Below are 20,388 nucleotides of genomic sequence, written 5' to 3'. Positions count from 1 at the left end.
GAAATCAATGACTTCAGCTGCAGTCAGTCAAGGGGAACAGATTGGAAGTTTTTTCTTAAAAAAAAAAAGAAAAAAAAAAGAAGATTTATCATTTTTTCTGCACCTTGTAAAGCGACTTTTTGTTTACTCACTATCATATCTTCATATTTACATTATTCTGATTACATGTTTATAAGGGGTGGGAGTAACTCAAAGTGTTATACTAACAGAATACACAGTAAAGATGATATGGCAGCTTCTGCAACCAGAGCAGCCACTGCAACTACAGCAATAACTGAACTGCAGCAACTAAACCAGCCGCGAGGCCTATAAATAAACCATGTAAAGATGACACATGAAGGGTTTCAGTCCCCTAAAGCAAATACACAGTTGCACTTCTGTAAATTGGATGCATAAAGCAACACAGTGAAGTTTTCTAGCACAACTGGGTGGTGTAGTTAGCCTTACAGTACTGCAGAGACATCGTCGCGCTGTAGGTATAAACAAACACACCGTTTTATCTCTGATAGGCTGGAGATGGTTAAGATGCTGATACATCTGTTAAGATTACTCTTTAAATAAATGTGTGATGGGTGATTAAACCCAGTTGCGGCTCCAGTTTAAACTTCGAACCTTAGTTCAGTGGTGTCAAACATAAGCCGTGGGGATCAGAATCAACCCAGCAAAGACTTCAAGCCAGCCCACTGGACAGCTTTAGAAAAGTGCACAGATTTTGAGCTTTTAGCTGTATTTTCTGAAGTTTTACAGCTTTTCCTATTGATAAAGAACCATCTTCCCCCATTGACATTCACACTACACCAAAGGAATAAATATCTAATAAGTAAACAATTATGATTTTCCACTTTCTACTACTTTGTTTTTTGTTTAGGTTTTTTTTGTTTTGTTAGAGAGGGGGAAAAATACATTTTAGATGAATTAATGAAACAGTTATGTTATAATTACAGGACAGTCTGGGCTATGAGCTACCAAAGCTGTAATTTTACACACTTGTGCAGTTTCACTGGTCTGGCTGTATGTGGCCCACAGTGTAAAACGAGTTTGATGTCCCTGTTCGAGATGTAAGCTGGATGTGTGTCGATTGGATCAGTGTAATTACACCTCTGTGTTCTGACTTCTGATCATTTTCAGAAAGTAATCAGCTCTGTGCAGAAGTAAGGAAGCAGGGAATCTGGGTTAAAGAGTATGTTACTGTATTTAGGATAGAATCAGCTTCTCTTCTGTTTGTAGTCTCTCCGTTTCGTGTAGCTACGCTAACACGGAGGGCGTGACGCTTTGATTTAATCCTGACATAAAAGAACACACAGTGACAGACGACAAATTTAGCTCCTTTCAAATTAAAACCCAGTTCACATCTTTCTTTAGGTTCTTGTTAAGTTTTAGTCATAGTTGCATTCTACAGAGGAACATACATGTTTCCCATAAACCAGTCTAAACAGACAGGCTCACATGCAAGCTAACAGGCTGGATAAGAGAAAGGGAAGTTCATCTTGAAGACGGAAGAGTACAGGAGACTGAGTCACGTGCGTCTTCACCGAGGGTAAAAAGAGGACCGGGGGGGTATTGCTCTGTCATATAGATGTGTGGAGTCAAATACCCCGGATAGGACACCAGAGAGTTAAAAGAAGAAAAAGAGGCATGCTGCTACAGCAGCTGGTTTATTTCCACCAGTCCAGTCTGTGTGGCAGAAATGAGCAACACGATTAACACAAAGTCTTTTGGCCTTTTGTTGTTGTTTGTTTTAATCCAGCATCCTGCACAACCATTTATTTGTCAGGCCAGGCCTGTGAAGCAGGTTGGGAAGAGTTGGCTACAAAAAGAAAAGGAAACATTAACTCTTTACCCCTTGAAAGCCTATTAGAAGTAAACCTCAAAGCACTTTCCTGAACTGAGTGGTGACTCATATTTCAGGCTGCTTATAGATCAAAATAACTGGGTGGCCTCTGCCTATGCAGCTCCCCTTGGAAAAATCCAGATACGATTCTAATGGTCGTTAAACCACGTCTTTATTGATATATACTGAAGTGTCATTGCGTAAACATCTGCTGCATCAATGGAAAAATAAGTTTATACAGATGTTAACAGTATTGTATACATCTGAGCATTTCTATGACCCTCGTGTGACTCACTTTGGTTCAGTAACACTTCAGCTAGATCTGAGAAACTTACTCAAATTCTTTGAGGTATATTTGTAAGACAGTGTAGAAGAGAAGAAGATTATCACAGAACTCATAAAGATGAGGGGAAGTGTTGCCATCTTTGCTGAACTGGAAAGGTCATTTTGTTTTTGCTGAAAAGGAGAGACAAACTGCAGCCAGGTCGTCACTGTGGGGAACAGATGGTATCAGAGTGCAGTGAAAGGTGAGGTCAGAAACTGTCGACCCCTCCTGACAACGTTTTTCCTCTCTTCCACCCCCACAGCCATACTTCTCGGGTACCCGCAGTCTCTCCCCCATGTCCAGCCTGTTTGGATCCATCTGGACACCCCAGAGCGAGCCCTACCCGAGCCACTTCCAACCTGAGCGATCGGCCCCGGTGTCCCCCATCACCCCGCCTCACTCCCCCTTTAGTCGGGAGCCAGTGGGGGCCTGCGGACCGCTGCAGTACTCCAGCTTCAACCCTTTCGGCCCACACATGAACTTGGACATATGGAACTCTTCATCCAACCGCAGCTCCAACTCGCAGCTCTCCAACGACTCCGGCTACTGTGGAGATGTTTAAAACAAGTAAATACAGCAGAGCTTAACTATAATTGGAAACTTATAAGTCAAGAAAAGGAAATTTAAAAAAAAAATGTTCTTTTATCATTGATGGGGAAAATGTGAATATTGTTTTTCTTTTATGTTCCCATTTTCAGATGTTATATGTTGTGAAAGGTTAAGCATTTGTTGTATATTTTTCTAGCTGTTTTGCAGTTTTGATCATAGAAAATTAAAAAAAAAAGTTTTGTACTTGAACTTCATGCGTCTTGTTTTTTAATTGACTTGTTTACTTCATTTTCCTTTTTTTTTTTTTTTTTTTTTTCCTCCAACTTTCAATCATTTGAATCACTTTTCTGCCCCTGGCTACAAATAATGAGTTTTACTCAGCTGAGCTGTTTTGATTCTTAAACGCAGAAAATATTTTAACTAAAACCTACTTTTGGCTGCTTCCTTTTTCACCGCAAGTCACCATAGCAGGCAGCTCCACGTTAGCTTGGGCAGATTTGTGGGTGTGGGGGGGAATTGTCATCAACCCACCTGGCCAGTGGATGTTGGTCAGCACAGGCACCCAACTTTGTGAACTCGAATGAGGTGGTGTAGGCTTTTCAAACGATACCAGAGATTCTTCTACCAAATATCTGGGATGAGTTTGTGTATTGGTGATTTTGATCCTCAAGGTCAAAGGTCAGGTTTTTGTGAAACTAAAAAGACCACATTGTATGTTTGAGGTAAATTGTCACACAGTGAATAAGATAAGACTTTATTGATCCCGCGGCAGGGAAATTTGTGTGTTACCTCAGCTCAGGTACATATAGCAGAAGAATACAAATTGTGTACCAGAATATAAAGTCAAGAAATATAAAATAAATCAGATAATACACTATATACAATGGTAGCTGAGGTTCTATGTACATGAATACACAGTATGTGTTGTGGAAATAGGCAAGTAATAAATTTCTATTACTTACGATGTAAGTACTTTATATAAGAATAGACATGTACATGCACATACACCACACTCACTAAATATATACGTGTGCCTATCTCTCTCTATATATGTATACATATATATATATATATATATATATAGATAGGTATGTATGTATATATATAGAGAGAAAGATATAGATATAGATAGATAGATAGATATGTATATAAAATATCCAAGTGGCTCATGACATAAACTAGCAATTTCTTTCCTTTTCATAAACACCCAGGAAAAATCAAATCAAAAATGTGTTTGACCCATTTTATGATTTATGATTCGACCTCGATATGATCCAACTCCTAGGTGTATGCAGACTTCTGAGATCCCTCAGACTACATGGATATTAGGAGGATCTAAAGTCGTGTGCCTGTGTGTGTATATACCTTAAATCTGAAAAAGTTGAGAAGGTGTAAAACGTACATTTAAGCACTTAAACACTTCTATGTTAGAGTTTTATTTATTAAAACTCTGATGGTGCATTGTAAAATTTCTAAATATGTTGTAAATATGTAGATGTTTAATCCACTACACTGGAAATATTAACAAAACTAAACAAAATATACAATCTAACACCAAAAATGGACATGCACAAACACGTAATACAGTTAGAGTAACTTCAGCGGGCCTGGAGAACGGCATCTTTGCTGCTGTAATCTTACTGAGCACAACAATTTTTTTGTGGAAGTCCACATAAACCTTTCCCATCATGCAGAAAAAAAAGGAACGGGATTTCCCGGTCTCTAACTCTCTCATAACTATTTTTAAAACTTCAGTAAGTCATTGCCAAATACACAAACATTGTATGTCCCCATTTATATTTGGTGATACTTAAATTACATTTTATTTCATTCTTTTATCATAGCCAATATCACCTTTCACCAAACAACAATGCTGTTTGTTAGTGTGATTATAAAATTCATTTTCTTTATTTTATCACAGGAGGCCTGAAACCTGTCCGAGGTTGGTTAAAAGATGGCGCTGACACAGATTTACCCATTTTAAGGTGGATTACCTGTGCTTTATTTAACTTTATCAGGTGTTATTTATGAAAAACAGCCCAATCTGTATCCAATCTTCCATTTAGACCTAGGTGGAAATGTATGATACTCTAAACTCAGCATTGTGGCACTGACCATCACACACATAAATGCATACGCTGGTTATAATGTGGCAACCTAAAGTATAATGTATATAAAGTATAATAATATAACATTTATATTATCACCGTAATGATACACATTCCTTTTCTGTTCACATACAAGTTAGCTCAATGCAGCCAATCATATGGCAACGACTAAATGCATTTACACATACATACATGCACAAGGTACTCAGGTTCACAGTGTGCATCAGACTGGGGGAAAAAATCTCTAGTGTTTACAGAGAATGGTCCGAAAAACAGAAACTACTCAGTCAGTTCAGTTCTCTGGATGAAAATGTCTTGACCCCTGATGCCAGGGTTAGAGGCAGGGGTGTTATAAATAATCAAAACTAAAAACAAAAACAAATAAAAAATAGACTAGGTGAAAAATTTCTGTGAACTTGGAAAGCTAAGGCTACGTCCACACTAACGCATCGTTTTCTCTCCGTTTTGGCCTCCCGTCCACACTGAGACGGCGTTTTCCCCAAGGAAAAACGCAGCGTTTGAAACGCATACATTTCTCCGTCGCAGTGTGGACAGACTTTCTAAAACGATGACGCATTTTAGTCATGTGACGTAGTCCTGTGACCAATTAAACAAAGATAGCGGAGGGCATTATACAGCAGTTGTCTTGATTGCTCTCAATTTTGACAACCCTAAAAAAGATTAATATCAGTCTGTACATGCTCCAGATAGCTTTCCTTCAAATTCTTTAATTCTCACTCGCTTTTGCGCATGCGCAGGACTGGAACGTAAGCGCTTTTTGCCGTTTCAATGTGGACGCGGAACTCTGTGAAAACGACTGAAAACGCTAGTGTGGACGCGGAGCGTTTTCAGACCTATCCGGGCTAGTGTGGACGTAGCTCACCTGATGAGGCAGTGATGAAGGTGTTTATTGAGACTCGGAATCTCTAAGACTGTGAGTCATCAAATTTCGAAAACTTTTGTGTTTCAATTGTAATGTCTGCACTGATTTCCTAAATCTTACCTCTCACATATCCTCTCCAAACAAACTACCTACAAATAACATTTAAATTATTAAAAACTAAACATTTTCAAACAATAAAGACGAAGCTAAAACGAGAAACCCCACTCTGGCAACTAAAGTTAAACTGAATTAAAAACAAAAAGTCTGAAATGAAATGTAAAAAAATTCTTGCCGCACTTTGGGCCCATTAGTACATCAAGCATCGCTTAATCACAGCGTACCCATTTTCAATGGCTGCTTCCAGCAGGATAATGCAAAATGGCACAAAGCTCAAATCATCTGAACCTGGTTTCTTAAACATGGTAGTAAGTTCACTGTACTCAGATGTCTGTTGCTTTATTTCTGGATCTCCACTTCCTAATGTGACAGGATGAATGTATGAGATAAGGAAATAACTGAGCCACAAATAAGAGAAGTGGTAAAGGACACTTTCACATTAGTCAGTGTCCTGACTGTGCAGCAGGAGGACGGGACATTTCATCTGTGAGTAAGACAGCGAAATTTTCAACATTCTTTGTTGTTTATGTACAGATTGACGATGTTGTAATATTACAAACATTCCTCTCTCCATATGGATATAAATATATATGTGTGTGTTCTGTGCTTGTTTAGGATGTCTGCTAAAATTAGTCCACGCATTTGCATTAGAGTTCATTTGATGATCACTCAAACAGTCAAACGGTAATTTCCCCACCACGTTACTTTATGACATTAGCATGAAGCCTCCAGCTGTGCTCCAAAGCTGTTCGCATGGCTGTTTTTATCATTAGATTGTGTCACACCAGCACCTGAAAGAAAAGCTCTGAGTTTGATTTTGTGTTTGTTTGTGTTTTGCAGGCACTCAAGAGAATAAGTCATGAAGTTTCTCGTGTTTGTCCTGTTAGTATCTCAGTGCTCGTCACTCACCAGTCAACAGTGTCACCACTGTGAACAAACATCCTGCGACTGCTCGAGCCAAAACCTTCGAGAAGTCCCTGCAGCCGCTTCAAAACTCATCACTGAGCTCGATCTCTCTTTAAACGCACTGGAGACGATAATGAAAGATGACTTTCTTTCATATGCCGCTTTGAGGGCTTTGTTCGTGAATAACAACAGAATCAAAACCATCCATGAAGACGCATTTCACCCACTGATTCATTTGGAGAAACTGGACTTGTCCTCAAACCAGTTGGAGACTTTGTCTTCTGGTTGGTTTCAGAACCTGATTTCTCTCCACTACTTGAATCTTTTGGGAAACAAATATTCAACACTTGGTCAGGGAAACCTTTTCCTGCCACTGAGGAGCTTGAAGACCCTCCATTTTGGAGGACCTTTCCTTCAGTCTGTCAGTAAAAGGGATTTTTCTGGCCTTTTTGGTCTTGAGGAACTTGTTTTTGAAGGAAATGATCTGCAAGTCTATGAAAATGGAAGTCTGAGACAAATTGGACCCATGAGCCATGTAACACTCAGTCTTAATGGAGTATTTCAGAGAGATTTAGCAGTAGTACAAGCTATATTATTAGACATTGTTCATCCAAACACAACAGTGACATTCACTGACACACAGTTCAACAAAAGTTTGCAAATGTTCCCACTTCATGTGGCCATCGAGCGTGGTGCTACAGCTCTTAGTTTTAAAAACGTGAACATATCTGTGTCAGCTTGTGTACAGCTTATGAATATGTTTTCAGGCTCTGATCTGACTTTTTTTGCTGTTGAAGATTCACAATTCTTTGAAAATGAAGAGAAAGTCCTTCTTGTTGACATAAACCTGACCAGCTTGGATGTCATCGTCTTCAAAAACATTGATGTTAACATGTTCTACCGTGTTCCTGAACTCCATTTCATGCAAAATATACTGACTGTAGTAAGAAGGGCATCTGTGATAAACTCCAAGTTGTTTGTCATTCCTTGCCAATCCACTATTCATTTCTCAGATTTGGAGTTTTTGGACATCAGTGACAACATAATCGGAGATTTTACACTTATGGAAATGATGTGTTATGGCATTGGTGTCCTTCTAAATCTCCGCACACTCAACATCAGCAAAAATATTTTGTCTTCAATCAACAGCGAGCTTTTCACTAAACTAGAAAAGATGGAAAACCTCGACATGAGTGGAAACTCATTTGGCAGCATGCCTTTGACTTGTTCCTGGCCAGCAAGTCTCAAGTTCTTAAACCTTTCATCAACTTCTCTTCCTGAGGTGACATCCTGCCTACCACAGAGCCTACAGATCCTTGATTTATCCAGAAATAAACTGACTGTCTTTAACATTGAATTGCCGCTTCTCAAAGAGCTGTACATCTCTGGCAACAAGCTTGGAAATCTCCCTGACGGGCATTTATACCTCAGCCTCGCAGTTCTCTCCATTCAAGACAACAACTTGACCAAATTCAGCAGTAAAAACCTGCATGATTACCAGAGCCTGAAGGTCCTGGAAGCTGCTGGCAACCCTTACGTCTGTTCATGTGACTTTGTAGGTTTCGTGACAAATGACTTGATGAACCACAAAACTGTAGTTAGACATGACTTAAAGTCTTACATCTGTGACTCTCCCGATGCAGTGAGGGGGGAGAGAGTATCAGACGTAAAGCTGTCAGTGTTTGAGTGCCACACAGCTTTATCGATTTCTTTGCTCTGCTTAGGCATCCTGGTGCTGTGTGTGCTCATTGCAGGTCTGTGTTATAAGTTCAGCATTGTGGGGTTAAACGAAGGTGACCTGGGTGGAGGCAAATGTGATCCCAGCAGTCGAGCAGTCGGAACTGCCGTTCTGACAGAACTTTGTCAAAATCAGGCTGCGGAAAGTGATGAACTCTAGGACATACCTGGAGTCGCCTCACGATGAAGATCAGATTCCAGCGTTCTGGCAAAGTCTGAGAACAGCGATTAAAACATCTGAAATTGATAATAAAGACAATCTATAAAAGGGTTTATACTTACAATTTTGATTGTACAAACACATATTTTACATTTTCTAAGCGCTACAATGTCAGTGACTTTACGCTACAAATTAATTTTAAGATTATTATATTTTAGTATGATATTTTAAGAGTATTATCAAAGACAGCATAGCCTATTTTGAATGTAAGTTGGTCAATCTTTTTTTAAAAACTCAATTTTCTCAAGAATTCCCTTCATTTGACAGTAAAAACAAAGTACAGAAGGGTGTATACGGATAATGTTGGAATTTTTTAAAACTTGCCCTTGTATTTCTGAACTCCTTTTAAAATCTTTCTCTTAACTTGTCATATAAATGTGCTAAAAAAAGCTTAGCTTTTTGTACATAATTTGGGTTGGAGCTGCACATTACTCATATATCTTTCAGTATTGTGCTAATTTAGTTTGAATGGTTTCAGGAATTGCTCTTTTCTTTCTTTTTAAGTTTTTTTCCCCTCCATGAATGCATGTACTCTAGTGGAGGTTTACATAAAAACTAATGAAAGATAAGTGAGTGGTCTATTACAGGTCATTTTTGTTATATATGCAATAAAGATTAAAAAAGGCAAAATGATCTTTTTGTTTTTGTTCACTGGAATGTTTCAAAGTTATGATAAGTACCAAAACCTGTAACTGAGACAATTTATGTATATGTGAAAAACCCAAACAAAAGTGATTATATAATCAGTTGCACAAGATTTTTGGGCAATGACACATTTTGTGTTGTAATTTTGCCTCTGTGCACCACCACAATGGATTTAAAATCAAATAAGGCAAGTGTAGAGTTTCAGCTTTAATTCAAGGCTTGAATAAAAGTATCACTTTAACTGATTAAGAATTACAGTCATTTTTATCCAAATTGCCCATTTTCAAAAGAAATTGAAAAAAATATAATTTTTGTTATAATAAAGATTGTTTTTAATACTTGTATGAAAGTTTTCAGTCAGTAATTGCTGGAAGGGTAGAACCCGTTGACATCACCATTTGCTCTGCTTCACCTTTGGTGCAAGCTACCATCAGCTCCTTACTGGTTGTGAGTCTCTGCCTTCAGTTTGTCTTCAGTAGCTGAAAAGCATGTCAAATGTAAATATAAGCAGAATGCAGTGATTTGCAAATGCCACAAACCATTATTTTGTTTTTATTTTTAATTAATATGAACTGAGGCAAAATGGAAAGCTGTTCTGTCGTAAGACGAAACAAAATTTGCAATTCTTTTTGAAAAACTTGGATCCTCTGTCCTCTCCACTGAAGATGAGAGACTATCCAGCTTTCGTATTATTCCCAGTGCAAAACTCTGCATCTCTGACACTATGTGGATGCATCAGTGCATATGGAATTGACATCTTGCACATCTGGAAAGACGTACCACACCTAAAACATAGCAGCAGAGTTTAAGTGCAGTCCAGTCAAACCATTCTAAAGGTTAATAAGCAGTTTTTGTGGTTGAAGCTGTATTTCCCTAATGGCATCTTTCCACAGCAGTGCTCTGCTTTTACTGACCACAACAACTTTTTTGTGGAAGTCCACATTAAAACTTTCCCATCATGCAGAAAAAAAGTAGAACTTGAATTTCCCGTTGTCTAAATGCTGACATGTGTCAGATTCTCTGCTCTTAATATGTTGCAATCTTGGTCAAAATAAGCAACCTCCCAAGTCCATATTGATTTTACTGTTACATAACTATTTTTAAAACTTCAGCAAGTGATTGTCACCAAACAACAATGAATGCTGTTTGTTAGTGTGATTATAAAATTCATTTTCTTTATTTGATCACAGGAGGGCTGAGGTTGGCTGAAAGGTGGCGCTGACACAGATTTATTTTGGATTACTTGCGGTTTATTTAACTTTAGTCCCTCAATCTAACACAGTGAACAAGTGCTACAGTCACACTCTTTCATACTCATTCTCACACAGGATGGACTAAAGTCTTTTTGACTTGAGCCTAACTGCACCTTTTGTCTTTTTCTTCCCTTTATGTTTTTTGAATATTTTACAATTGTCATTTTTCTCGGGCACTTGAACATAAACACATTTTATTCAACTGCTCGACAAAATATATGAAAGAAATGAGACACCAGAGAAACTAATACCTAGCTTCTGTTCTTCTTATCTCTAATCCCTGCAGGGAAACTGTCACTCTATTTCTCTGTCTCTACTTCTGAATATGACAGGACCAGTGTGAGGCATGAAGAAATAATTTAGTGACAAACAGGAGAAGTAGTGCAGGGCACTTACAAATCAGTCAGTGTCGTGGCTGTGCAGAAGGAGGATGGGACATTTCACCTGTGAGCAACACAGCAAGATTTATCGAGTTATTTTTTCTTCATTTTTCTTCTAAACCCACTTAAACCTGTTTTTAGATCAGTCAATTTAAGAGGTGGGAAGTAACGAAGTCAAAAAATAGCTAGCGAGGAAGAAAAAGGGGAACGAGGGTTTTTTTAAGTGGCAGAAGTGCACCATTTCTATCAGCTCAACAAACATCAGCAAACACACAAACTGTCTGTGTTCAGTTTGTCTCACTGTGTGTTGCTAGCTAAAGGTCCAGCTGCTGTATTTCACAGGCAGAGAAAAGAAAAAGAGCTAACTTCACTCAGAGATGGAGAAAGATGTAAGAGGACAGGAGCGGAGAGGTTAGGTTTAAAGGTAAGGACTGCTCAGTGACGCTTGATAAACTGCAAATCTAGTGTTGCAGAGATCAATTTGCATTTAAGCTGATTATGCTTAGATACATTCATTGAATTCTGACTTTATATCAATTGTATACCGTCTAGTATAAAAATAGGTATAAAGTGTATAGTGTCAGTGGAGGAAATGGAGCTAAGCAAAGACATCTGTGAAACATCCGTTGACATCTTGTTGAATTCACTTGTGGAAATCCACAAAGAGCAGAAGGTCTGCTGATCACAGCCTGTATATAAAGAAACTTCTCTGAAGCTCATATTTAAAATTATTGTGAGTTGTGATTCTTTTCCCTGTGCTGATCAACTACACAGATCTTATGGTTCCCCCATCTGCTGAATCCCACTGTAACCCTTGACTGTGCTCACTTTACTGTTTAGGTGTGGAAGCAAAGTCAGCCTCTACAATGTAGGGAACAGAAAATAGTTATTTTCACTGCTTCTGTCCTAGATAACAGATTCAAGCTGAGTACATCCATTACAATTACAATTTAGATTTGAATAACATTTATATGCTCATGTATTCATATTATTTTTTAACCTTCTAGGACCTGGCATCCACATATGTGGACATCACATTTTGGGTTGTTTAGACCAAAATACTAAATTTTGCTCTACAAGGGCCTGATATCCACATACGAGGATGTTATACTGCCACTGTGCTATCAAAATTTTAGACAAATATCCTCATATGTGGCTCTCATTTTTCTCAGAAACAAAAATTTGGTAAAAAAAAAAAAAAAAAAAATCGGGTATTCTTTGTTTTTACATTCATCAGGTCCCAATCAGCCCAAATATCAAAGAGAAATTAAAAATGAATGTCATGGAGGAGTTCGGGTCTTAGGAGGTTAAATATATTAATATAGCTACTTTTGTACAAAAATGGCTCGTAGAATTGTCCTTAAAGGAGCTACTTTTTAGTTTTACTGTGCTTTTTCACTTTTGAGAAAAAACGTTGCTTCAGTACTTTAACTTTTACTGGAGTATGTTTTAACACCTGTATCAGTACTTCTGCTTAAGTAAAGAAAGTCTGTACTTTTGCCACCTCTAAATAAGTTTAAACAATGCAATGACAAACAAATAAAAATATCAAACAAATTCAGATTAAATTCATTTTCAAGAATATTTACAAATTCCATTCTTTTCTTTTTTTTAAAATGCAAAGATTAAAGATTTTGTAAAGACAGGGTAAACATTCCTCAGAGATTTTGATATGACAGCATCACAGAGTTGCTACAGATGTCGACAGAACACATCTATAATGTGAATCTCATATTCTACCACTTATTAAAGTGGACTACTGGACTGAGTTGAAAACAAGCCATGACAGCCTCCAGCTGTGCTCCAAAGCTGTTAGCATGGCTGTTTTTATCATTAGATTGTGTCACACCAGCACCTGAAAGAAAAGCTCTGAGCTTGATTTTCTTTGTTTGTGTTTTGCAGGCACTCAAGAGAATAAGTCATGAAGTTTCTCGTGTTTGTCCTGTTAGTATCTCAGTGCTCGTCACTCACCAGTCAACAGTGTCACCACTGTGAACAAACATCCTGCGACTGCTCGAGCCAAAACCTTCGAGAAGTCCCTGCAGCCGCTTCAAAACTCATCACTGAGCTCGATCTCTCTTTAAACGCACTGGAGACGATAATGAAAGATGACTTTCTTTCATATGCCGCTTTGAGGGCTTTGTTCGTGAATAACAACAGAATCAAAACCATCCATGAAGACGCATTTCACCCACTGATTCATTTGGAGAAACTGGACTTGTCCTCAAACCAGTTGGAGACTTTGTCTTCTGGTTGGTTTCAGAACCTGATTTCTCTCCACTACTTGAATCTTTTGGGAAACAAATATTCAACACTTGGTCAGGGAAACCTTTTCCTGCCACTGAGGAGCTTGAAGACCCTCCATTTTGGAGGACCTTTCCTTCAGTCTGTCAGTAAAAGGGATTTTTCTGGCCTTTTTGGTCTTGAGGAACTTGTTTTTGAAGGAAATGATCTGCAAGTCTATGAAAACGGAAGTTTGAGACAAATTGGACCCATTAGCCATGTAACACTTAGTCTCAATGGAGTATTTCAGAGAGATTTAAGAGTAGTACTAGCTATATTGTTAGACGTTGTTCATCCAAACACAACAGTGACATTCACTGACACACAGTTCAACAAAAGTTTGCAAATGTTCCCAGTTCATGTGGTCATCAAGCGTGGTGCTACAGCTCTTAGTTTTAAAAATGTGAACATGTCTGTGTCAGCTTGTGTACAACTTGCAAATTTTTTGTCGGGCTCTGAACTCACCAGTGTTGCCATTGAAAATTCACAGTTCTTTGAAGATGAAGAGGAAGTCTTTCTTGTTGACATAAACCTGAAAGGCTTGGAGGTCATTTTTCTCAGAAACATTGATATTGTTTGGTTCTACCGTTTTCCTGAACTCAGTTTTATGCAAAATATACTGACTGTAGTAAGAAGGGCATCTGTGATAAACTCCAAGGTGTTTGCCATTCCTTGCCAATCCACTATTCATTTCACAAACCTGGAGTTTTTCGACATCAGTGACAACACAGTCGCGGATCGTGCATTTATGGAAATGATGTGTTATGGAAAAGAGGATGTCCTTCTAAATCTCCACACACTCAACATCAGCAGAAATCGTTTGTTTTTAATCAACAGTGAACTCTTCACTAAACTAGAAAAGCTGGAAAACCTCGACATGAGTGGAAACTCATTTGGCAGCATGCCTTTGACTTGTTCCTGGCCAACAAGTCTCAAGTTCTTAAACCTTTCGTCAACTTCTCTTCCTGAGGTGACATCCTGCCTACCACAGAGCCTACAGATCCTTGATTTATCCAGAAATAAACTGACTGTCTTTAACATTGAGTTGCCGCTTCTCAAAGAGCTGTACATCTCTGGCAACAAGCTTGGAAATCTCCCTGACGGCCATCTATATGTCAGCCTCGCAGTTCTCTCCATTCAAGACAACAACTTGGCCAAATTCAGCAGTAAAAACCTGCATGATTACCAGAGCCTGAGGGTCCTGGAAGCTGCTGGCAACCCTTACGTCTGTTCATGTGACTTTGTAGGTTTCGTGACAAATGACTTGATGAACCACAAAACTGTAGTTAGAGGCGACTTAAAGTCTTACACCTGTGACTCTCCCGATGCAGTGAGGGGGGAGAGAGTATCAGACGTGAAGCCATCAGTGTTTGAGTGCCACACAGCTTTATCGATTTCTTTGCTCTGCTTAGGCATCCTGGTGCTGTGTGTGCTCATTGCAGGTCTGTGTTATAAGTTCAGCGTTGTGTGGTACATGAAGATGACCTGGGCATGGCTAAAAGCAAAGAGAAAGCCAAAGTTGAAGAAGGGAGTGCTCCAGTACGATGCCTTTGTGTCCTACAGTGAAATGGACTCAGGCTGGGTGGAGGCGCACCTGATCCCGGCCCTGGAGCAGTCGGAACCGCCCCTCCGACTCTGCCTCCACAAGAGAGACTTTGTTCCTGGAGGATGGATCGTAGACAACATCATGGACGCTATAGAGAAGAGTCACAGAACGCTCTTCGTCCTCTCCCAGAACTTTGTCAGAAGCGAGTGGTGCAAGTACGAGCTTGACTACACCCATTTTAGATTGTTTGATCAAAACGATGACGCAGTTGTGCTGATTCTACTGGAGCCCATTGACAAAAATAACATCCCCAAAAAGTTCATCAGGCTGCGGAAAGTGATGAACTCCAGGACTTACCTGGAGTGGCCTGATGATGAAGATCAGATCCCAGCGTTCTGGCAAAGTCTGAGAACAGCGATCGAAACACCTGAAATTTACAATACAAACAATCTATAAAAACATGTATATATCACATTTTTAATTTACACTCACTTTTATATTGACATTTTCTGAAAGCTAAAATGTCCCTGACTTTACGCTGAAATCAGGTATTATTATAAGTAAATAAATATAATAAAATTTATATCATTTTTTTTTATATTTACTTTCTTCAATTAATCCCTACAATTAACCATTAAAATAATAATATGTGAGATTTTGTTAATCCGAATTTGCAAAAATATTTTCTAAAAATATTTGAAAGTCCTTCTGTATGACTCGCCATATAAATGTACTAAAAAAGGAATTTGATGACTGAATACACAATTTGGGTTTCCTTTTTTTTTAGTTTCTCTCTGCAGGAGAGAGTTAATGAGAGAAAAAAACACATGGACGAATATTTCCATGTCTTGTTGGGTGAGGACTGCTCCCACACTTGAATCTGAGGTGTCCACTTCCACTAGGAACTGTTTACTTAAATCAGGTTGAGTGAGAATGTGGATGTAGTGGAGAGCTGTCTGAATTTGTTTGCAGAGTTCCACTGAAATGGGTGCTTGGGAGAGGTTAAACTGATTAGTAGCGACGCAACTCTATTGAAACCACGAATAAACCTGTAATAGAAGTTGGTAAAACCCAGAAACCTTTTCAGATGTCTCCTGTCTGAGGGTACGGGCCAGTCGACCACAGCCTTTACTTTTACAGGGTCTGCTTGCAGTTGCTCTCTTCCCACAATGAATCCCAAAAGAGACACAGAAACTAGTGCTGACAGCGTTAATCTCGTTAAAATGACGTTAACGCCATAACCGCTTTAACGCAGCAAATCTCCGTTAGCAAATTATCGCGGATCGCCCCGTGCGTGGGGCGATCCGCATAATGCGGTTATGGTGTTAACATAATTTTAACAAGATTAATGCTTACAGCACTAACAGAAACACATTTTTCTCCTTTCACATAGGAACAGTTTTTCGAGAGGAGCTGGAGGACCAGACGGACATGTTTCTAGTGCTCCTGTAGACACTTAGAGAAGATCAGGATATCATCTAGATACACAAACACAAAGTGATTATTGAAATCTCGTAGCACATAGTTGATCGGGGCCTGAAACACTGCAGGGGCATTGGTCAAACAAATCGGCATAACCAGATACTCAAAATGTCCAAAAGGGTGTTGAACGTTGTTCTCCATTCGTCTCCTACCTTAATTCTGACCAGGTGATAAGTGTTACAGAGGTCCGCCACCTCCTCCAGCTTATCCGGGGGAACACCAAGGCGTTCCCAGGCCAGCCGAACCAACTCAACTGGCTCCTTTCGATGTGGAGGAGCAGCGGCTCTATTCTGAGCCCCTCCCGAATGGCCGAACTTCTCACCCTATCTCTAAGGGAGAGGCCAGCCACCCTTCGGAGGAAGCCCATTTCCACCGCTTGTATTCGCAATCTCGTTCTTTCGGTCACTACCCACAGCTCGTGATCATAGGTGAGGGTAGGGGCGTAGATCGACCAGTAAATTGAGAGCTTCACTTTTACACTCAGCTCTCTCTTCACCACAACAGACCGGTACAGCATCCGCATCACTGCAACAGCTGCACCAATCCGTCTCTCGATCTCCCGCTCCCTTCTCCCATCACTCGCGAACAAGACCCCGAGATACTTAAACTCCTCCACTTGGGGCAGGGTCTCGTCCCTGACCCGGAGTGGGCACTCCACCCTTTTCCGGCTAAGGACCTCAGGCCTCAGATTTGGAGGTGCTGATTCTAATTCCCACTGCTTCACACGCGGCTGCGAACTGTTCCAAGGTGAGCTGGAGGCCATCACCTAATGAAGCCAACAGAACCACATCATCTGCGAAAAGCAGAGATGAGATCTTGAGACCACCAAAGTGAAAGCCTTCCGCCACTTGGCTGCGCCTAGAAATTTCTGTCCATAAAAATTATGAACAGAATCGGTGACAAAGGGCAGCCCTGGCGAAGCCCATCACCCACCAGGAACAATTCCGACTTATTGCAGGCTATGTGGACCAAGCTCTTGCAACGGTCGTATAAGGACTGAATGGCCCCTAGCAATGGGCCAGTCACCCCATACTCCCGGAGCACCCCCCACAGGACCCCCCGAGGAACACGGTCGAATGCCTTCTCCAAGTCCACAAAGCACATGTAGACTGGTTGGACAAACTCACATGCACCCTCGAGTATCCTCAAGAGGATAAAGAGCTAGTCCAGCGTTCTACGACCAGGACGAAAACTGCATTGTTCCTCCTGTATCCGAGGTTCGACTAACGGACGGACTCTCCTTTCCAGCACCCTGGCATAGACTTTCCCATGGAGGCTGAGGAGTGTGATTCCCCTGTAGCTGGAACACACCCTCCGGTCCCCTTTCTTAAAGATGGGGACCACCACCCCGGACTGCCAGTCCAGGGGTACTGCCCCTGATCTCCACGCAACATTGCAGAGACGTGTCAACCAAGACAGCCCTACAACATCCAGAGCCTTCGGGAACTCGGGGCGGACCTGAGTTTTATTTGCTTTACTCTTTTTTTTTTCCATGAAGGAAAATCCAGCACCAAAGAGAGACAAAGATGGGCGGATTATGCCACCTGTGAGGGAATCTTAGCAGCTGAGGTAGAGCAGTCCTGGGGGCTGGCTGGGTGGCCAGCATTGGAAGTGGAGCATCTTTGGGTGTTGGCCAGGGGGCCAGCAGCATAGGTGGAGCAACTCTGCAGGCCAGCCAGGTGGCCAGAACATATGTTCTCAATTTAGCTGGCTTAGAAAAATAAAAGACAGAATTTAGCGATTCTGGAAAGAGAAGAATTTAGCGATTCCAATTCCATTATTAACATCGCTTATTGATTCGATTTCTTATCAATTCTCGTATGGACCTTCATCGCATTCTCATTGGCTCCACTTCAAGAGTGACCACCATCACTTTAACATGCTAAGCAGCGTATCAAAGACATTACAGTAATGCAAATGAATTGCATGCTGCATATGGTAAATGGTAAATGGCCTGTATTTGTAAAGCGCTTTACTAGTCCCTAAGGACCCCAAAGCTCTTTACACATCCAGTCATCCACTCATTCACACACTGGTGATGGCAAGCTACATTGTAGCCACAGCCACCCTGGGGCGCACTGACAGAGGCGAGGTTGCCGGACACTGGCGCCACCGGGCCCTCTGACCACTACCAGTAGGCAACAGGTGAAGTGTCTTGCCCAAGGACACAACGACCGAGACTGTCCAAGCTGGGGCTCAAACCGGCAACCTTCTGATTGCCGGTATATATATTTTTTCCAATATATATATATATATATATATATATATATATATATATATATATATGTATATATGTATATATATATATATATGTATATATATATGTATATATATATATATATATTTCCTCTTTTGTTGTGATCAGTGTTGGGGTTATTGGGGTTATTACTCAAAAATGTAATTATTACACATATCATACAAAAGACTTTTCTTTAAAAGTAACAATAGCCACCCCAGTCACTACCTAACACACTCAACATGCCACGGTTCTGGGTCATTTTGACCCAGCATTTTCAGTTTCTTGTGTTTTGGTATTTTTCTGTATTATGATTTATGTTCTGATTCTTTAGCTGTGCTGTTTTGATTATTCTTCTAGGTTTAGTTCAGTGTCAAGTTTGCATCTTTGTGATTCGTTTCTCGTTTCCTGTTTTATTTTGTTAGTCTCAGTCCTATGTCAGTGTATTCAGTTTTACTTCCCCGTCTCGTTAGCCCTAATTTCTCCCAGCTGTGTCTCCCCCGTTTCCTATTCCCTGATTACTCCACTGTGTATATAAGCCCTGTGTTTTCGTTTGCTCTCTGTCGTGTCGTTAATGTTTCCTACCCTCAGTAAGCTGTGTGTTTGTCTTGTACTCCTGTTTAGTTTCTCTGTTCAGAGCTTTGTTTTGTTTTTGTGAGTTTTATTTATGAGGAGATTTTTCCAGCAATAAAGCTGCATTTTGAGTTCCAGTCCCATCTTTGAGAGTCCTGCATTTTAGGTCCTTTTTTCCTGCCTGCCTGCCACACAGCCTATCACGACACAGCATGCTCGTACAAAGCTTTTTATTATAATTAACAGAGTTGATATTCTGTTCCGACGTTCCATCTCTGGCTTCCCCTGCAGCAAAGCCATAGACCACACCTCTGCCAGAGTAATAAAGTACATTGCTTAATAACTCCCAGGAGAAAGTAATTAGTTATTCTACTCATTACATTACTTTCATATTACTCTGTAAAATAACCTCAACCACACTGTCTCATAATTAGCATTTAGCAATATAAATCTCGAGGTTGCAGTCCTACACACCAACACAAATCCCTGCGATAATGACGGCAAACATATGATCTTTCTCTTAGTATTTAGGTGTGAAAACAAAGCTCACAGCACAAAGAAAAGATGAAAACCAGCACAAAGAGACTTTTGAGTGATTCTACTTTAGAAACACAAACAGGCAGAAAAGGAGTCTGCAGTGTGACTGCTCATCACTGCTTTTGCTACTTGTTGAAGTGCAAGGCTTGACTGCTCGGCTGGGGTCAGCATTCACTCAGCTAACGTCACAAACTGAAATCAGCTGATTGTAGCACAAATGCAACCGTCAAATAACTGTAACCGTTCAACGGAGGGAGTTTCTTGTTTTGTTTTTTCCTCCAGTCGGACAAAACAAGTGCAGACAAGTACAGCCAACGTACACACCCATTCTCACACGGCATGGAATTAACCTTTTATGATTTAAACTTAAATGCACCTTTTCTTTTCTTTTTTTTGCTTTACTTTTTGAATATTTAACAAAAAACATTTTTGTTGGGCATTTGAAGGCACATGTATTTTATTCAAATAACATATAGAGGAAGCTTTCTACAGACAACTGAACAGTAAAACCAGAGAAACCATTTATCCTATTCTTATCCCAAAGCCCTGCAGACAAACTGCCACTCTGTTTCTGTATCACCACTTCCTAATATGGCAGGATGTATGCCAGACATGGGGAAATAGTTAAGCCACAACCAATAGAAGTGGCACAGGACACTTCAGAAGTTGCTCTAAATGTGCAGAAGAAGGGTGAGACATTTCCACTGTGACCAAGACGGGACATTTATGAAGGTATTTTCTCATTATTTTGTTGTTCTGTGCAGGCCTGTAGCTGTT

The 20,388-nt window shown here is 40.1% G+C and overlaps 3 protein-coding genes across 4 annotated transcripts in view; all 3 read left to right on the top strand.

The window, feature by feature from the left end:
* The window catches only part of tmem131l (transmembrane 131 like), a 31,270-nt gene extending 28,452 nt beyond the window's left edge, over window positions 1-2,818 (top strand). For both annotated transcript variants that reach the window (XM_063475958.1, XM_063475957.1), the window contains exon 34: window positions 2,419-2,818. In XM_063475958.1, coding sequence (XP_063332028.1) covers window positions 2,419-2,718 — 300 coding nt within the window. In that variant the 3' untranslated portion in view covers window positions 2,719-2,818. The remainder of the gene's footprint in view (window positions 1-2,418) is intronic.
* A 2,794-nt stretch (window positions 2,819-5,612) lies between these two features.
* Window positions 5,613-8,897, top strand: LOC134629053 (toll-like receptor 2). Its single transcript, XM_063475959.1, has 2 exons — window positions 5,613-5,747; window positions 6,654-8,897. Exon 2 carries the CDS (start codon window positions 6,673-6,675, stop codon window positions 8,614-8,616), a length of 1,944 nt encoding a protein of 647 aa, XP_063332029.1. The 5' UTR covers window positions 5,613-5,747; window positions 6,654-6,672; the 3' UTR covers window positions 8,617-8,897.
* A 3,975-nt stretch (window positions 8,898-12,872) lies between these two features.
* Window positions 12,873-15,239, top strand: LOC134629702 (toll-like receptor 2). Its single transcript, XM_065471040.1, has one exon. It carries the CDS (start codon window positions 12,876-12,878, stop codon window positions 15,237-15,239), a length of 2,364 nt encoding a protein of 787 aa, XP_065327112.1. The 5' UTR covers window positions 12,873-12,875.
* Window positions 15,240-20,388: the final 5,149 nt, after the last annotated feature.

This window comes from Pelmatolapia mariae, linkage group LG6 (assembly GCF_036321145.2).
Source record: "Pelmatolapia mariae isolate MD_Pm_ZW linkage group LG6, Pm_UMD_F_2, whole genome shotgun sequence".
Lineage (NCBI taxonomy): Eukaryota > Metazoa > Chordata > Actinopteri > Cichliformes > Cichlidae > Pelmatolapia > Pelmatolapia mariae.
This window is presented reverse-complemented; position numbering and strand designations above follow the sequence as displayed.